General features: G+C 38.8%; 2 protein-coding genes across 3 annotated transcripts in view; both read right to left on the reverse strand.

The window, feature by feature from the left end:
• Positions 1 to 3,932: 3,932 nt before the first annotated feature.
• LOC136985815 (uncharacterized protein T26G10.4-like) lies at positions 3,933 to 5,633 on the reverse strand. The gene is made up of 2 exons (XM_067283175.1): positions 5,423 to 5,633; positions 3,933 to 5,332 (listed from the first exon to the last, which is right to left on the reverse strand). The coding sequence occupies exons 1-2, from the start codon at positions 5,631 to 5,633 to the stop codon at positions 3,933 to 3,935; spliced, it is 1,611 nt and encodes a 536-aa protein (XP_067139276.1).
• A 7,068-nt stretch (positions 5,634 to 12,701) lies between these two features.
• LOC136985843 (ubiquitin-conjugating enzyme E2 K-like) overlaps positions 12,702 to 18,096 on the reverse strand; it is a 48,708-nt gene continuing 43,313 nt past the window's right edge. For both annotated transcript variants that reach the window (XM_067283214.1, XM_067283213.1), the window contains one exon: positions 12,702 to 13,437. In XM_067283214.1, the coding sequence (XP_067139315.1) occupies positions 13,427 to 13,437 (11 nt within the window). In that variant the 3' untranslated portion in view covers positions 12,702 to 13,426. The remainder of the gene's footprint in view (positions 13,438 to 18,096) is intronic.

Below are 18,096 nucleotides of genomic sequence, written 5' to 3' on the forward strand. Positions count from 1 at the left end.
GCGTCGAGAGTGGAAGAGGAGGGCGCGAAATTCGACCGCCGTATTGGTGCGTTTTTCCTCGCTCCTTGATTTCCAGTGATTTTCCACTTGTTTTCCAGCTTTTCTGTCGGCTGTGCCACAGTCCTTTATCCTTATAGTCTTCGGCCCTTCGCTCAGGAAACATTTCCCTCCTTAAATTCTTTGGTGGTTCCCTCCTTAAATTCTTTGCTTCTCGCCGTAACGGCGCCATGAGGGCCGACCTTCTCCGCTTAGTCTATACCGTCTTGAGTCCGATGGTGGAATTCGGAGCCCCTCTTCTGGACGGAGCTCCCCCAACTATTATCCACTGTATCGAAAAACCCATTCACGAAGCTCTTCGCACTATCTTGGGAGTGTCCAAGTCTACACCGTTTCTTTCATTATATGCTGAGTCCGGCTATATTCCACTCCAGTCCAGACTGCACCAAAGGGCCATATCGCACACCATCACTCACGTCTCGAGAGGCCAATATAGCCCTCTACACATGATCTTCCACAGTGCCTCTAGTCTAGACTATTACTGATGGCGCCCTTTCCAGAGCCCTTATGCTTCCAGAGTTCTCTCCCAGATCCATCAGGAGGGCCTTCCTATCTCTCACCTCTACTGTCAGAGGCATGTGCCCCCAAGCTCTGTGAGCATCGCTACTCACATACATCTAGACGACTTCCCGAACTCTTCCAGCGATCCTCCGGCAGCCTTGAGTGCTCGGTTCGCCGAATTACAAGCAACCACCTGGCGGGGTTGGTCTCTCATTGGAGCCAATGCCTCAAAATCCCACCTATGGACAGCGTTCGGTGTGGTTGTTTTGGCCCACACTGTCAAGGAAACATGGTCACTGCACACCAACTGCAGCGTCTTTGGCACGGAAGCTCTCGGTATTCAACAGGCTGTCCACATCAGCACCCGTCTTAACAGTCTGACGGCCATCCTTTCGGACGGTAAATCCATTCTCCAGGCTGTTGCCAATGTCAGTTTTTCTTCCCCGGAGATCATTATCAACCTTGCTGCCACAATCAGTACACATCCCACACCCCTTGAAACCAAATGGACTCCAGGTCACGTCAGTATCCATATTAACGAAGCCGCTGACCAGGCAGCGAGCAATAACACTCCCACCGGCTCCTGGTGGAGGCCTCTCATGGCACGTGACCTCATCGTAATTTGCGGAAATTGATAATCCATACTTACACTGACACCTGGTCCACTATTCTCCGGAGTAAAGGTCGCAACCATCTCTGTCCTTTCTCCCCTTGGATCTATCATTACGCATTGTCACGTCACACTGAAACTCTATTGGCCTGTCTTCGCACTGATACAGCCCCGTTGAACGGGTTTCTTTACTATCGACGCCTGCACGTCTCGCCTGATTGTCCCCACTGTGGCTTGTCTGAAACTTCTTCTCACTATTGGCTAGTTTGCCCGCAGTACAAGGGGGCCCGCCAAGAATTGGGTCATTCCTTGATCTTGGACCTGTCCATCGTTTGCAACTTAACTCCCATATACTCGCCACGAGCCGACCTCCCTTCCCATCAACACATGGAAGCCTTGGAACGTTTTGTGTATCGATCTAACCGCTTCGCCTAATAACTAAGCGGTGCGCCTCGGAGATAAAAGCCAACAGGCTAGAGTCTCCATATTAACAAAAAAGAAGAAGAAGAAGATGCTACCACTCTCTGGTGCGCACGCTGACGCCTATCTACTGGCCGCCGGCCTCCATCACCCCTAGTCACCATGTAGCGGTGCTGGAGCACTATATTAGCCTCACCAGTCGTTTCGCTTAGCAATTGGCAACGTTGGTCAGAGAAAGAGTCGCAAGGGCTATAATCTCCATATTAAATTTGAAGAAGTTGGAAGTTGGAAATGCTACCACTCGCATGCGATTCATATTGATCAATGTGAGTGGTCTTGTGCGGACAAGCTAAAGAATAGTAGAGAGTATGCCGTACGAGTTGAAGTTTGTTTGGCGGCTCTATCTCATAAACTCATAAGTTATAAAGCTGCTTGAGATGAGGTGAGATTGGAGTTTATGTCCGAAGAGCCGCAAACATCTATGCAAAGAGCCGCATGTGGCTCACGAGCCACACTTTCCGACCCCTGCTTTAGGACAATCAGCCGTTCGGACGTCCTGAGTGTCGATGTGGTTCTTTGATGGTCCATCGAAGGTGGCCCCGGGACAGTGGCGTTAACAAGTCTGTAAGGCACGGGGAGACTTCGTCCGTTGGAGTCGGGGACACGGTCTAAGTCCAAAGTGGCACGGGTTACAGGTGTAAGTTGCCGACATATGGGGCAATTAGTTAATTGCACGTCAGGAAAAACCTAGGGACCGATCGTATGTGGGTGGTGGCGGCAGAGGCAAAGATGACAAGTGTCTTACAATAACCGTTTATTTTAACATCAAAACAAACTTACAAAGTAGGCCTACAATACAAGATGCGATCTAGATCGTCTGTGGCTGAAGGAGCTCCGGATGACGGCGATCGGAGAATGCTGTCGGAGTCGTCGGTAAAGCCCCGGGGCAGTCGGGTAAGAGAGTCCGAGGGGTCGGTGACGGACGTCGGCGAAGGAGTAGGTGGCTGGTTGGAGTCCCGTCGTCCACTTCCTGGTAGAAAGCTCCGTCGTCTCCCCTTCGACCTTGATTCGGGGGTTTTTATACGATTTTCCCTCGAATCTTCCCCTCTTGATTGGTCTTAAGTCCCTTTTTCCTTTTTTCGATTGGTCAGTCTACTGTTTCTAAGCAAGACGCAAACCAAGTTTGGCCGGGGACGGCGCCCGGGCGTTGACAGCTACTCACATAATTTACACTGTTTGCCCCCCTCTCGCGGACATCTGGCTGAACCGAGCCGCCAAACGTTCTGTGGCTGCCCCCCTTTCGAGACGATCTCGGGCTCATATGGTCTAACAGGTGTCCTTGACCATCTGTCTCTCTTCTTTCTCCCCTTTTTGTTAATTGTTTACATCTCGACTCTTGTATACGAGCACCGCGACATTCCCTTCGTCGTTTATTACTGCGTTGTGTTTGTTTTAGAAGAAATGCTTTACAGATGGTCCGGTTTATAGCTCGATGCGTGTTCTCGCTCCGATTGACTTTCCGAAATTTCCCGAGGTAGCGATCTTGTAAACAACCGAATTCCCGGCGCCATTTTAGGATCTTCACACAGGTTGGCACAATAGACGAGAAATTGTATTTTTTTTTTTTTTTTTGCGCGTTGACATATGGCGTTTTGGTTATTCGGAACGTTAACGGAGTGCCAGGTGTCCTCGATTGTCGGAGATTATATCAATCTCCGTTCTTCCTTTCATCCTTTTTGATTGGTCGTTCTCTCTCAATCACGCTTCCCGAGTGGTTGGTCCCTTGTTACTAAATGTAACAAGACTCTTACCTGGAGCAGGAGAAAAGTCAAAATCGAAGACAAATTCGATCTTCCATCGATCATAGGACGACTTCCTTCTGCAATTTATGGTTTCTGCCTGGCAGTTTGATATAAACAACGGGTGTCCGACTACAAACGACTTTTACCTATGTTTTTTTTAAACTAATAAATTTTTCTCTAAATTAACCGTTTTTTTGCGTCTTTCATGACGGGTCAGACCTGTCCGGTACATCACATTTCCATAAAAAGTTTTAAACAAATACTGGAAATGACAAAAATAAACAATTTATGTATTTTAGTTCTAAAATACAAATTTCAAAAGCCATTTATTATGGATCAAATAAAAATGTACAAAAGTTACCAAGAGGTATTTACAATGTAAGCACATGGGCACTAGCCTGCCAGTGATAGATACTATGGGGTGATTAACCCAGTAAGTAAGTAATAATACAAAGAAAGAGGCAGAGCCTCAAACGCAAAATACGCGATACAAGGGCGCATAGCCAGCTACGGTGGGAACAAACAAAAAGAAGTAGGAGTGGTTACTGGTGTTGACGTTGGAGCTGTCCACAAAGGTGGTTCGTATAAATGTCCCTACTGCCTCTAATGCAGTCACTAACCATGAGTCTTTTCATTATCTTCGCGTAGTTTCTTCTCACACCTAGACGTTGCAGTGTGCTCTCATTTGCGGCGTCGAAACCTCCGAGGGCACCGACAACAAAAGCATCGGTGAACGTGTCGTAGCCCTTGGATTTCAGGTATTCAGTCAGTTCACGGTATTTATTTACTTTTTCACTGCGGGCACGGCTGAAAGCGTCGGCACCATTTTCGAATGGCGTTGCCACGTCGATGACAGTCGCCGTCTTGGGGCTGGAGTTGAGCACAACCAAATCAGGGCGACAGTTGCCAGGGTAACCAGGGACTTGTTTATTAACGTATACTTCCAGGTTGTTGTGGTCAAATGAGTTGACTAGGCGGTCAAGTATGGCGTTGTGGCGACGTGTTATTTGAGCGAAGTTTGGCGGGCAATGATTAATGACGTGGGCCAGCGTTTCACGGTGCTTCTGGCATCTCCGGCAGAGTTGACTGGCATGGCCGAATCTTCGGAGCCCACGTAGTGGCACAACGCTGAGTCTGGCCCGATGTATGAAGCGCCAATCTGCAAATCTTGTGTACTTTCCGTCGCTAAGGAAATGGTTGCTATTATGATTGCCTGAAATAATTTTAAAAGTCTTACCCTGGTCGGGCTTACGTAGTAGAGAATCCAGGAATGTCGACTTGACGGCTTCTGTGACTGCCTTTGAGGAAGCGGCGCTTGACACTGGTCGTCCATTGACAAATAAGGTAGGCGTGTCGTTTTCGCCTGGGCGCCAAACGAGATTTATCCGCTTTTGTAGACGTCTGGTGGCCATTCTAAGACGGGTCCAGAAAGAGGGAATGTCATATGGATCACAACCAAATTCGCCTTCCATTGATCCGGAGAGGTAAGTGCAAAGGTCAGTGCTGGAGGGCTTGCGGCGAATACGTTTCTCTGTGACAAGTTGCAGGGTCCTAAGGGCTAGGCTTGTGACAGTAGGATCCCTAGAGGAAAAAAGATGTGTGGCGTGACTTACCTGGGCGATGTCGGCCATTATGTTACAAGGTGCGACGTTAGCGCCCCCTTGGCTGTGCGGCATGTGCACTACTTCTACGCTGGCTCGTTGGGGCAGGTGCAGCCACCTTTTGACGGCGCGTCTTAGGGTTTTGTCGACTTTGTCGAGTTTCTTTTTCGGTACCGTGCCCAAGGTAAGGTAGAAGGTGAGTCTTGGCGTTAGGAACGTGTTCACGCAATCGATTTTCTGCCACGGGGCCAGAAGCGAGCTGTCGATGGTTTTGATGTCCTTAATGATACTGTCGGCGGTTTCGATGGCAGTTAGGCCCAGCGTAAACCCGGTCGGTATCCCTAGGTGGATTTAGTAGTCGTTCTTGTTGAGGCGAGGGATGCTGCCGCCTTGAATAGTAAAGTTGATTTCTTCATTGCAACAATACTTGCTTGCCACGGAGAGGGAGGCGCACTTTGTTGGGTTAAAGCTGAGACCACAACCTTGTGCCCAGGACGAAAGCAGATTAAGTTGGGCTTGTAGGCCTGGAGCTGTGGCGCTGATGATGGTGATGTCGTCCGCATATGCGAGCGTAGAGATGGATTGACCGTGAAGTTGGTATCCAAGCTGTTGGCTGGTGACAAGGCGAAGCGCAGGTTCCATGACGATGTTAAATAAGAATTGGGCTCAAAGGGCAGCCCTGCTTCACACCAGATTTAATTTGTATGTGGTCGGTGAATCCGGAGCTGGTGCGGACACGGGTGTGGCAGTTGAGTAAGAGATCCCTGATGCATTGGATGGAGGCGGCACCGAGACCAGTCCATTGAAGGCAGCTGAAAATAGTGTGGTGGGGAACAGAGCCAAACGCATTGGCAAGGTCCAACCATGCAACATGGCATTCCTTATTCTTGCGTCTGGCGTCCTGGATGGCAGATTGAAGGGTAAAGGTGTGTTCCGAGCAACCCTCATGCCTCATGAAGCCCTTCTGGGAGTTAGATATGATGTTATTATCTTCACACCACTGGAGTAGGCGTTTGGCAATGCATGCAGAATATATTTTGCCCAGGGTATTTGCGAGGGCGATGGGTCTCCAATTGCGTGGATCATCGGGATTACCTTTTTTAAAGAGTAATATTGTAGTGGAAGTTTTCCATGCACGGGGGATGGCTCCCACACGCTGGACGGCATTGAAGAGCGCCGACAGGATGTGTCCCTGTGGGTCCAGGCGTCTCCAGATGTAGTAACGAATACCGTCTGGACCTGGGGCGGTGTTGTGACATCTGCCGAGTCTGGTCGCAACTTCTTGGGGGGTGAAGTTATGGATAAGTGGATCATCCGATGATGGCGTTGGGGCCGGTGGTAATAGGATATTCGACGGATCGGTAGTTGATGGGCTATGGATGGTAGAAAAGTGGTTTGTTAACATATCCTTACCGATTTGGCAAAACCGTGAAGTACCCTTTGTAAGCTCGTCAAACGCCTTGCGTTTATTGATCCGAAACAGACGTTGGATTCTACTGGCTGCAACGGAGTCGTATTGGCGTGACCTGTTGGTTTGGACTTGAGGTCGATGTGCCTGTTGTCGACGGGTGCGATGATGTTGCGGCTGGCGTTGCGACTGGTGTTGTGGCATCATGCTTCGAGCGAGGTTGACCAGGTCGCTTACCATTACCTCCAGCATATCTTCGTCCATGGCGCAATCAAAACGGTCTCGCCAGGCTATGACCCAGGGAGGAGGTTCCGGCATCTTGCGTGAGACAGGAGGTTGTTGACTGATGCTGTCAGGTGGTATGATGGTGTCCAGCGCAGGAGGTGTGGTTGCTGCGTTGCTGGAGGTACTGCAGTGAGCCAAGCGGTCGTCATCAGGAGCGAGGGGCATGGTGCTGATAGGTCTCACAGATGGGCTTGTTAAGCTTGCTTGACTAGTTGAGAGACTGGGAGCAAGGGGGCTTACCTGGTCGGTAGGCGGAGCAGCTGTAGGCCTAGGTGGAGGCTGGTTGGTAAGCGATGGAGTAGTAGAACCTCGGCGTCTTCGGCGGCGTGGACGTCGTACCAGTGGAGGTAGGTCGTCGTTGGCCGGTGACGAGGCACGGTTGTTGCTATCCGTAAGGTCGAGTTGGGTCGGTGTTAGTCCCTGGGTGTCACCAGCGGTAGAGTTAGGTTGAGCCGGCGTTGAGGTTTGGTCCTCAATGGTCCCAAAGTTAAGTTTGCCGTTGTGATCAGGTGAAGTGGTGGTGGTGGCTGAAAAAGAGGATTCAACGGCGGGAGCAGGATCGATGCCTTGTGAGGCGAGATAGGCCTCATCTATACCGTAGTCCCTATTACGGCGAAAGACACCAGCAACATTTATATTGTAGATGCGGGCACGAGGTTTGGGGTCTCTAGTAGAGTTGGGTGAGAGGGCTGGTAGTTGTGAGGAACAGCTGTCGCTTCTCGCCTGGTGCAGTTTAACCTCCTTCAGTTTGTCAGACTGTATGCCACAGATGCGACATTCAAATTGGAGGTGTCCCCCGTGAATGTGGCGTAAGTGCCTAGAAAGCCCACCATGATCGACATAATCACGATATGTGGGTAGGCACGCCGGACAGTGATAGGGGGGACGTAGTGGCACCAAAAGGGTGGCAATGGCACTACTGGGGGGCATGGCCAAGATCAAAGTGGTGAGAGTGAGGAGGAAAGCGGGTGAAAAACCCTTTGGGGAGCTAAGTGCTACCAACCAAGAAGGGTCTGAAGAGGAAGAACAGACTGCTAGTGGTAAACCCCTAGGTTCCCACTAGTAGTAATACATACATAACACAAATTGATACGATACAAACAATGATAGAAAAACTTCTTGTTTTAATTTTGTATAAACTAACTCTATTTCGCGATTTTTTCCGCAAAGTCATTAATTACTTTATGATAAAAGTCGCTGGTCGTCGACTCCATCAGCGTATTTATTTGAAAGCTCTTTTTCTATCAAAAGCAATACTAGCGACAACAATTTTTCCTCCGACCAAGTGTTCCTGGCCAATGTTTGAATTTGCTTCGTGGTCGAAAAACTGCGCTCAGCAGACCCACTGGTAGATGGTACCGTAAATGTTAATGATATTAAATCATATAATTCTTTTAGTACGTCTTTGTTCGGATCGACATTAATAATGATATGTTTTATGTTTAAGAGTTACTTGTCAATATAGTCCGGACACGAATATAAATATTGCGATTCGCTACGTAATTTAGATAAATTAAAACATTTCCCATAAAATTTACTTAATTTAAAGAATTAAAACACGCTTGGAAAAATTGTTTTTCATAATATTAAAATTATTAACATCTAAAAGTGATAAAAATTCTAAAGATTTTATGTCTGAAAATCTGTCAATATAATTACAGTGTAATTAAAAGAAAATTATAATTAGATATAACTTTGCAAAAAACGTACATGAAAATAACATTGAATATTCTTTACTTTTTAAATCTTAAACAATTCACTTAGTCACATAGCTCCCTACCCAGTGGCAAGGGCGTCGCCAGCCAATGGGCCAGGGGGGCAAGATGATATAAATTGATAGAGGATATGAATTGTATGTAGGTAAAATAAAAACGATTCATAAATTTTAAGAAGCTTAAGATTATTTTAATTAAAACATAATCTTCTTGGGTTTTTCGCGCGGGAATTATAAATCGGGCAATAAATGACTTAGCATTTAAATAATTTTTTTCGCATGTCTAGGGAGAGGCAACTGCCCCTCTGCCGACGCCCTTGCCCAGTGGCTAAGGGATAGAATCGTTACACGTGTGTAGCTTCCACCGGCTAAACCGGGTGAGGATGGTGCTCTGTAAAGCGCATGCGCCAATGTCCTCTGGCTGCTTCACACCATTCAGTTATTCTCGCAGTAAAAGCTGTCTCGGAAGCGCTTCCATTCCGCCACTGACATTCGAATATACAATAGCAATCTTATCGTTTTTTTCACATGTAGTATAGAATTTTGTAATAAGATACATAATGCAGTTATAATAAAATATTAATTTTAATTAATTCAAAGTATGTTAAAATATGAAAATTTATATTTTAGAAAATACAAAGGAAGGTCATTGGAAGGTGGATGCAGCACTTCCACCGCTTCCAATGATGGCATGCCACTGACTAATGGACTTCTTCCTTATAACTAAGTTGTTTGATTTATCAGTGCAATGCTGTTTGTTTAGTTTGTGTGGTGCAGTGGTTCCCAACCGGTGTTCCGCGGAACACTGGTGTTCCGTAAGCATCTCCCAAGTGTTCCGCAGATTTAGTCGCAAATTGGAAAGTGTATAATCGTATTCGAACCGCCGAATATCAAAAAATAAAATCATAAAATTTTCATAAACTTAAATATATATGTACGACTCATACTTATGGAGTGTACTACTGTTTCAAATAAGACAAAGGCAATAATAAAAACTGAATGAAATATATAAAAAACATCAGGCACAAGTTTCCCATTAAAGTTATTTAGGTATATTTTTTCCTGTCTTAAAATTGGCATTAATAATATGAGCAGAGATTTTGAATTATAACTGCTCAATTCTAATAAAATAACTGATGACAAGCTTATGTATTTCATATTAACTTAAGTAAGTGTTCCACTAAAGAAAATTGCTCACAAAAGCGTTCCGCATCCTAGAAAAGGTTGGGAACCACTGGTGTAGTGTCTTGATTTATACTTTTCTATATTAGCTCAAAAAATCTGTGTAAGACAAAATACTGTATCTCAATTAGACAAGTAAACAAAGAGTGTTGCAAATAGTGATACGCATGCTATAATTCAAGACTATAATATCAACTTTTGTAGATTCATTTAACAAAATACACCAACAACTGCCGTAAATGATCGGGCTAAATTTTGGATATATGATTATAGATTAGAAATAAATTTGATAAAGATTAGATTATAGATGAGAAATAAATAATAGATTCATTTAATGTGGAAAAACTGAATTCTTAATAATTTAATGATTTTTTTGTCATCCTTAATTTTATGTCAAATAATCAAAAACATCAGTTAATGATGAGAATTATTATATTAGTTTTTATTACTCAGCATCACTGTACTATATTGCATATTTATAAATGTTAAATTTTAATTCAATTTTATTTATTAAGGTTGTTTTTTCACTTGACTACTTAAAATAAGAAAATGTAACCTCATTAAACATATGCAAATTGAGTACATAATCTGTTCTGTACATTTTGATTGTGTTTTATATGCAATCAGTTTCTACACTATGTCATTCATGTACAGTGAATATGTCATTTAGAGACAAAGTAACAGAACTTATATGGCCAGATCAACAAAAACTATGTTCTTTCAGAACTGATTATTATTGCTATTATTTCAGTTTCATAATAAAGATGTTTGCAAACAGTAATAGTCTTTATTTTCCTCATTATGATTTGATTTTAAACATTTGCAATAAATTGTTTTAAGAAAGCATTTGCATTGAAGAACTCTGATATACTGATACTGTTATAAAATGATATAAAATGCTAAATAATAATAAAAAAAAAGGACTAAAAATGAAAACTTTTTGGTCCATTTTTTGTAGCACTGCAAGAAAATTGGGTTGAGAAATTTCATAAAAGTTGTTCCACAACTGTCAATGAAGGCAAGCCAGGACACCTCATTTTCATTTTGATCTACAAGAAGTCAAAACTGGATGATATGGTGCACTATACAAGTAACAATTAATTATGTGGCTACAGAAATTGGATGTTTCATCAAGTTAGCAAACAATCATGCAAGAGCAGTTGCATTATTAAAATGTGTGTAAGATGAACTGAGAGAGTTTACACTGAAAATAAAACAGGATCACATAGGTACCTGCCTAGAAAATTTGGTATACTACAACAAAAGAGGAGCACAATGCTATGGTGGCAACTGATAAATGCACATTTTAACTTTGGCTGAATGTGGTTATGATGTGGAAGAGCATAAGCTTGTCAGAAACCAAAAAGTTCAGCCATATTGACTGTCTTTTGGGACCCTGAAAGAATTCTCCTGATAAAATTTAACAATATGGATGACAATGTCAACAGCATCACCTCCTCTTAAATGTTGTATGACAAAAGTATTGCAATTCATAAGAAACGATCCAAGCTGCTGACAGAAGTGTTACTTCTGATTGACAATGCCAGGCGTCATGCTGCATACAATATCCTTGTTACTATACAAAAATTAGAATGAATATCCAGCTTAGTCTCAACCTGACTGCCAATGCCTTCCATCTGGTTTGCACTCCTAAAAGAATATCAAGGTGAAGACTTTCTGAAGCAAAGAGATGGTTGGAGAACAGATCTGACACTGGCTCAGACATCAATTTAAAAGGCTTCTATGCTAAAGGATTTCAGAAGCTTGTTAAAAAGATTGTTGGACTCATTGTGCTCTTAAAGCACAATGAGTCAGCTTTGAGCATGTGCTCTTAGATTAATGGTTTTTGCTATTTCCTCTTCAAAGTAGGAAGGAGGAGTTCCAGAATTCTAAATTTTCATGTAGGACAAAGAGAAAATATTGATATCCATCAAAAAGGGAAAGTGCAAGTCTCAATGCCCACTTAGGATGAAGGGAATGTTTTTGCCTGCTAAGAGGGATAGGAAAAGCTCTAGAGCTTTGAATACCTATATAGAAATTCAATGCTCCAGACCAATACAAGAACAGTAAATATATCTATCATCATCCATCAAATAGGATGTCATGTCAATATCAATCAAGGATCAATATTAAGGAAGACATTTAGGTTTAAATGTACTATACTGTACTGTACATACATCTAGTGTGAGTAGGGAATGTTTAAGGCTGTCAGTTAGAATTAATAGGGCTCTGATCATCATCCTATGGGTAAAGATGAGATGTGAAAGTTATCAGAGATAGACGGGGGACTGGACTCTTCCAGTTTTGAATGCTTGCATAGGATAAAGACGAAAGGCTATGACCAAAGAGTACTCCCAGTCTGGATGTCCCTTCCATTTGAATTATCTTTCAGAACTCTTCAGTTCTGAAAGATAATTCAAATGCCCATTCAATGTCAGTGAAGAAGGATAACTGGTGAAACGTCAATGCTGTTTGTCGTGCAAAAGCAATAGAACAGATCCTTCCTCATTTAGGTTAAATTTCTATCTTGGATGAGTAAGAGAATAAAGCATCAACCATACATAGGCAGCAGACTGCTTTCCCTTCATTTAGATTAGATTGGTAACAGCAGATATATTTTATTGGCCTTGCATTAAAGTTTTTATTAAAAAAAAAAAAATACAAATATTTATTAACAGTAATTCATTTGAACTATTAAATATTAATTAATACACAGTAAAGTCTTGGGTGACTTTACTGTGTATTAATTAATATTTAATAGTTCAAATGAACCCTTACAGGTTATCCCAATTGCTAGTTAACCTTAATGAATATTGTACAATTTTGTCATCAAAGAAAGTTATGCTGCATAGATATAGTAATATTTCACTGTGTGTAGAGCCAAACATCTTTATTTTGGGTAAAAATTAGTTTCATGAATTCAGTTTTTTTCTGCATTTCTAATAATTGGTCACTTTTTTAATTTCTTCTGGAATTTACCCCCATGTAAAAATGAAAGATTTTTTTCTTTCCATTTTTGATCCTGCCCTATGGGCATTAAACATTTGATTGAAAATAAAAAGTACATTTAAATGATTCATGCAATTGAAAATGTAAAAAAAAAAAAAACAAAACTCATATATAAAAACTGTCATTTATTTTTCTTTATTTGACATTAACTTAAATGATATATTGTTTACAATGTGTAAGAATGTGTGATTCATTATACATCTATCTCATTTTTCATATATTTCATTTTCTTTACATTGTTTACAGAGACACAAACACAAAATGATATCTGAAAGTATCGACATTTCGTGATGCATGTCCTGTATCAGCAATATTCTTTATGAAAAAAGATGTTATAATTAAAACAACTAATGGTGAAGTGGCTGATATACACTTAAATCATTGAAAAACCATTAACAATATAATGCATTTATTTAACATTCTGAAACATTTTGGCAATGTAGCATATTTATAAAAAGATTTTTCTCCATGGGCTAGAGATGAGATTAATTTATTTAAAAAATCTATCACCACAATTGTTTATTAGGATCTTAACATATTAATTTAGAGTAGTTGTTAAAATTACAGTTGAGAAATATAAAAATGCAAATAAATTTTTAAGTTTAAATTAAAGTAACCAACAAGGTTACTGCCAGGTGTCTGATATGCTAAATGGAAGATACTTCAATATGCATTCTAAATGCAGAAAATAACTTTTTTTTTTATCAGTTAAATTTATTTTTTGGCGTGAAATTTTTAAGTCCTATAAGGATAATTTATTAAACTGTAAATATTATCTAGCTGAATAATGTTTCTGTTGCCTTTTCAAGATCCCAGGAACATGATGATAAGGCCACTCTAGCTCTGTGCTACAAAGAAAAATAAATCTGAAATTTAATTCCATGAAAGCATTATATTTTAATTTATCAAAATTTGATATTATAGATAATAAATTTTACAAAATATTTATTGAATTCAAATAAAATCATTGCAAATATTCAATTTAAGTACTATTTATTGATAATAAACATCTCTAAGCCTGATGACCATATAATGAATTAACAACGATCACCTTAAATATCGGACTATAATTTGGCTAATTAAATGATTAATATAAAGTAATTTGTCACTAGAGTAAGGCATTAGGTGCCATCTCTTAACTAAATTAATAATTATAATTTTTAATAAATTAATAAATAATTTAGAACTTTCTGGAATAAAAGAACTGACCCGGGGCAAGGCTTGAACCCTAAACCTCTGCTTGCTATGCGGTACACTTGCCAGTTGCACCACCCTGACCCCTAGCAACTCTTTGCTTCCAGAAATATATTAATTTAGATATAACCTTACTGGTTAAACACTAAATTATTTATTAGCTTATAAAAATTATAATTAAGTTAAGAGATGGCACCTAACGCCTCACTCTAATGACAAATTACTTTATATTAATCATTTAATTAGTCAAATTATAGCCCAATCTTTAATTGGGCTATAATTTGATTGTTGGTAATACATTATGTACTATTTATTATAGTATATTATTATTATATCAATTATTATAACTTCCCATTTTATGTAGAAAACTTTTATTCAAATTCATGCATAATGCACATTTAACTTCATATTTCTCCCCTAATTTAATTTATTTAAAAACTTGGAAAATTTATTTTCTCAAATATTTTTCAGAATGCAATGTTAAATAAAATATGTAATTATACAAATTATAATACTAATATATTATAATACCTAATTTTCTTCTGAAATTTACAATTTTAAAAATAAAACACACTAGTAATTATGGAAATTGCATCACCCAATGGCATAACTACAGGGAAGGCAGAAAAGGCACTTAGTCAGGTGGACTTGGAAGTAATTCTTTTTATTAATATTATTGTTCTTTGTTTTAGTGTTTTCCCATGTTTATATGAAATCAGCATTCCCATCTTTAATCTGCCTTCTCTACTTTTCTCTATCCAGGGTATCCTTTCTCCTTCATCCCCTCCCTCCAAATCTTCTGCCACCTTCTCTCTCCATCTCAACTTCAGTCTTGTCCGCTTCCTCCTCCCTATCACTTTCAACTTCCCAATCCTCTTTTCAACTTAGTCCTCACTTCTGTCCACATATCTAAACCATCTTAATCTACTTTCCTGCATCTTCTTACTTATAGGATCCACCTTGACTGTTCCTCTTATGTAATCATTCCTAATTCTGTTCTTTGTCACACCACACATCCATCTCAGCATTCTTATCTCCGCTGTCTCCATCTTCTTTTAAAGGGCTCTTGTAATTGTCCATGTACATCATTGCAGATTTTACCATGGTTTTATAATCTTCCTTTAATTTTACAGCTTATTTTGTTATCACAGTATCCCACTGATCTTTCTCCAGTTCAGCCTTCTACTCTAAACTCTATACCAGATTTCTGCACTCATTCCTCCATCACTTGCTATATATGATCCGATACTTAAATATGGAAGCTGTTATTAACTTTTCACCCTGGAGTTGTATACAACTCTTATCCCCTCCACCAGATGTAATATATACTGTCTTTGGTCTGCTGATCTTCATGCCTCTCTCTTCCAGTGCTTTTCTCAATTCCTCCAGTTTCATTCAAATCTTCTCTAAAATTTTATATTACAAATTTATATTAATAATTTTATTAAAATTACCTGTCTTTATAATTTTAATGAAATGATTAATATAAGTTGGTAATTTAAAATTTTATGGAAGATTTTAATTTATTACCTTGGCACATAAGCATAAAGCTTGTACATATTAAAACCATTTAAAGTTTTAAAACTTACATATATCATATATAAAACTATAGGTATGCAGCAGAGTCATGCCTTACACCAAACTTTGGTCTCCTTGAGTGATTTACATGAAATATTAGGTAGGATGATTGGCAGTTGGATCCCTAAAACATGAGTTATTCATATTAGCAGGAAGTGTCCGATTCAAAAATCTATATTTTGCCTTCAGGCCCACTAACTTGAAGTCATATCACTGGCATCACTTATGATATACAGTCTAACAGTGTTTATATGTTTTTCATTTGTATGTTTTTTGTAATTATATATTAAATATTGTCTGTACAGTACTTTCTCCATTATAAAACACTTCGTTTATATCAATACATTCTTCATTTATACAATTTTACACTTATATATTGCATTTTTTTAGTACTCTACAGCACTTGTTTTTCAATTATGTATTATTCACTTTCAAATGGAAAAATGTTAAGAAAACAAAGCAAATAAGCAAATTATGTAGCAAAAAAGAAATAATAATAATAATAATAATTCATTTCAGCTTAGTCCACACTGACAGTAAATTGCCAGAAAATTCAAAAAGCAGAGCAAATAATATATAATATGATGTGGTTTCAACAAATTTTCTTGTTTAGCAAATCACACTGCCAATCCAACATGTTGAAAATTTTTGCCTTCCACATTTTGTACTGTGAACCAATTTCACAAAGTGAATAAAAATTATTTTTTGATTTCTCATGTGTTTTCACTGTTCATTGTTAGTGTGAACTTTTGCTAACCTTTAAAATGACTTTTTCATCTTTCAATGTGACTAGAGTTTTGGCAGGAGGAGACAACCCCAATATCACATTTTGTACCAGTAAGTGATAATGTTATTGAAAGAAAATAAAAAACAAAACAAACTTAATCAATTTTTTAAAATTACATGACTTAATTTTACATCATTTTACTTTCCTTTTATATGTTGTTCAAATGTATTATACAATACTTATAGTAAATTGAACTTCTTTGTCAATAATTACAAGTTCAAATTCAATTGTATAGTATTAACTTAAACTGATACATACTTTTTCAATAATTATATTCACTCTGAAAGTAATTCAAAAATAATTTCACTTGTACATTTTTCTCAGTGTTTCTTGAAAAACACATAAATAGGGTTTGGCTGTATAGCAGAAAGCATTCAACAGATCTGCAAACTAGGATATTTAAGCTATAGTCACCAATTGTAATGATTACATGTGTAGTACAAAAAATAAATGTAAAAATGCTTTATTACATATAATCATTACTACATTGAACTTAACCCTTTGGTGACATGCCTGTGGAAAATTGTTACAAGAAGGAAATAAAGTCTTTTGTTAGATGTTGTATTTAATTACTGTGGAAGTGTGATTTAATATTCTCTATTCATACCAGATGTTACAACATACATGTGAAATGGGGTCAGTTTTACTAACCATTTAGTTGTTACTGAGCTTTGAGTTAGGTGGTATCATATCTGCAGTGTAACTGCTGCTACACAACCTGTGACAGAAAATTAAATGGAATATATACTTTTTATTTTTCTTAATGTATTTACAAAAGTAAGTTACTTTTTTCAAATTTATTGAATAAATATGTTAAATGAACAATGTCATAGGTTTCTATAAATTCTTAAACTTATATTAGTTTGAAAGTATTCCAATCAGCTTTCGGGAAATCTATATGTTCTTGATGTTTCTAGGTTTCATAAACCTCTAAATCAGAAATAGTTGGAAGGAGCTTTGGAACAAGTTTTGAGAGAATTGATATAAGAAAGAAAAGAGTCAGAAAAAATTGATTATGACACTGAAAGTGAGTCAGAAGAGGAGGAGGTTATAGAAGAAAATTGTCACAATAGTGACTCTGAACAATCAGCAAATGAGATAGATAACTTTGTTGTAGAAGAAAATAGTGAATATGGCAGAAGAAAAAAGATTATTATCATTTCTTCATAAGAAAAGACAAGGAAACTCTGTGGATAAGTAAATCTCTTTATTCTGGATAGACAAAGGCAAAAAAAAAAAAAAAAAAAACATTACAAAAATATTACCAGGACCAAAAGCTACTGCCAAAAATACAAATAAAGAAATAAATGCATTCCACTTGCTTATTACTGATCAAAATGAATCGTAACAAAAATCAACAGATATATTCAGAAAAAAAGGGCTGAAGTCAAGTATACAACAGATAGAGACTACAAAGATACCACCAAAACAGAAATAAAAGCCTTTTTTGGAGTGTTGTATTTGATTGGTATAAAAAAAAGAGTCACACTAATTGCTGAGAGCTCTGGTTTTCCAATGGTACAGGAATGATCCTTTTAGAGGGACTTTTCAGTTATAAACGTTTTCGATTTTTGCTTTGTGCCCTTAGATTTGAAAACTTAGAATCCAGGGATGAATGAAAAACAACTAAAAAGCCTTGCACCAATTTGAGAATTTCATCAAGAGTTTGTCAACAATTGTATATGCAATTTCAATGTGAATGAGTTTGTGACAATTGACAAGATGCTTCATCCTTTTAGAGGATGCTGCAACTTTGTACAATATATTTCTAATAAGCCTGCTAAATATGACAAAAATATATGCTCTATGTGATGCTAAGACCTTTTATACTCTTAATTTTGAGATTTATTATGGAAAGTAGGTCAAGAGAGATCAAACAAGGTTGATGATATAGAGATGAGATTAATCATACCAAAAGAAAAAAACAAAAAGAAACATTATTACTGAC

The sequence above is a fragment of the Centruroides vittatus genome, unplaced genomic scaffold, assembly GCF_030686945.1.
Source record: "Centruroides vittatus isolate TY-2023 unplaced genomic scaffold, ASM3068694v2 contig_979, whole genome shotgun sequence".
In the NCBI taxonomy this organism is placed as follows: Eukaryota; Metazoa; Arthropoda; class Arachnida; order Scorpiones; family Buthidae; genus Centruroides; species Centruroides vittatus.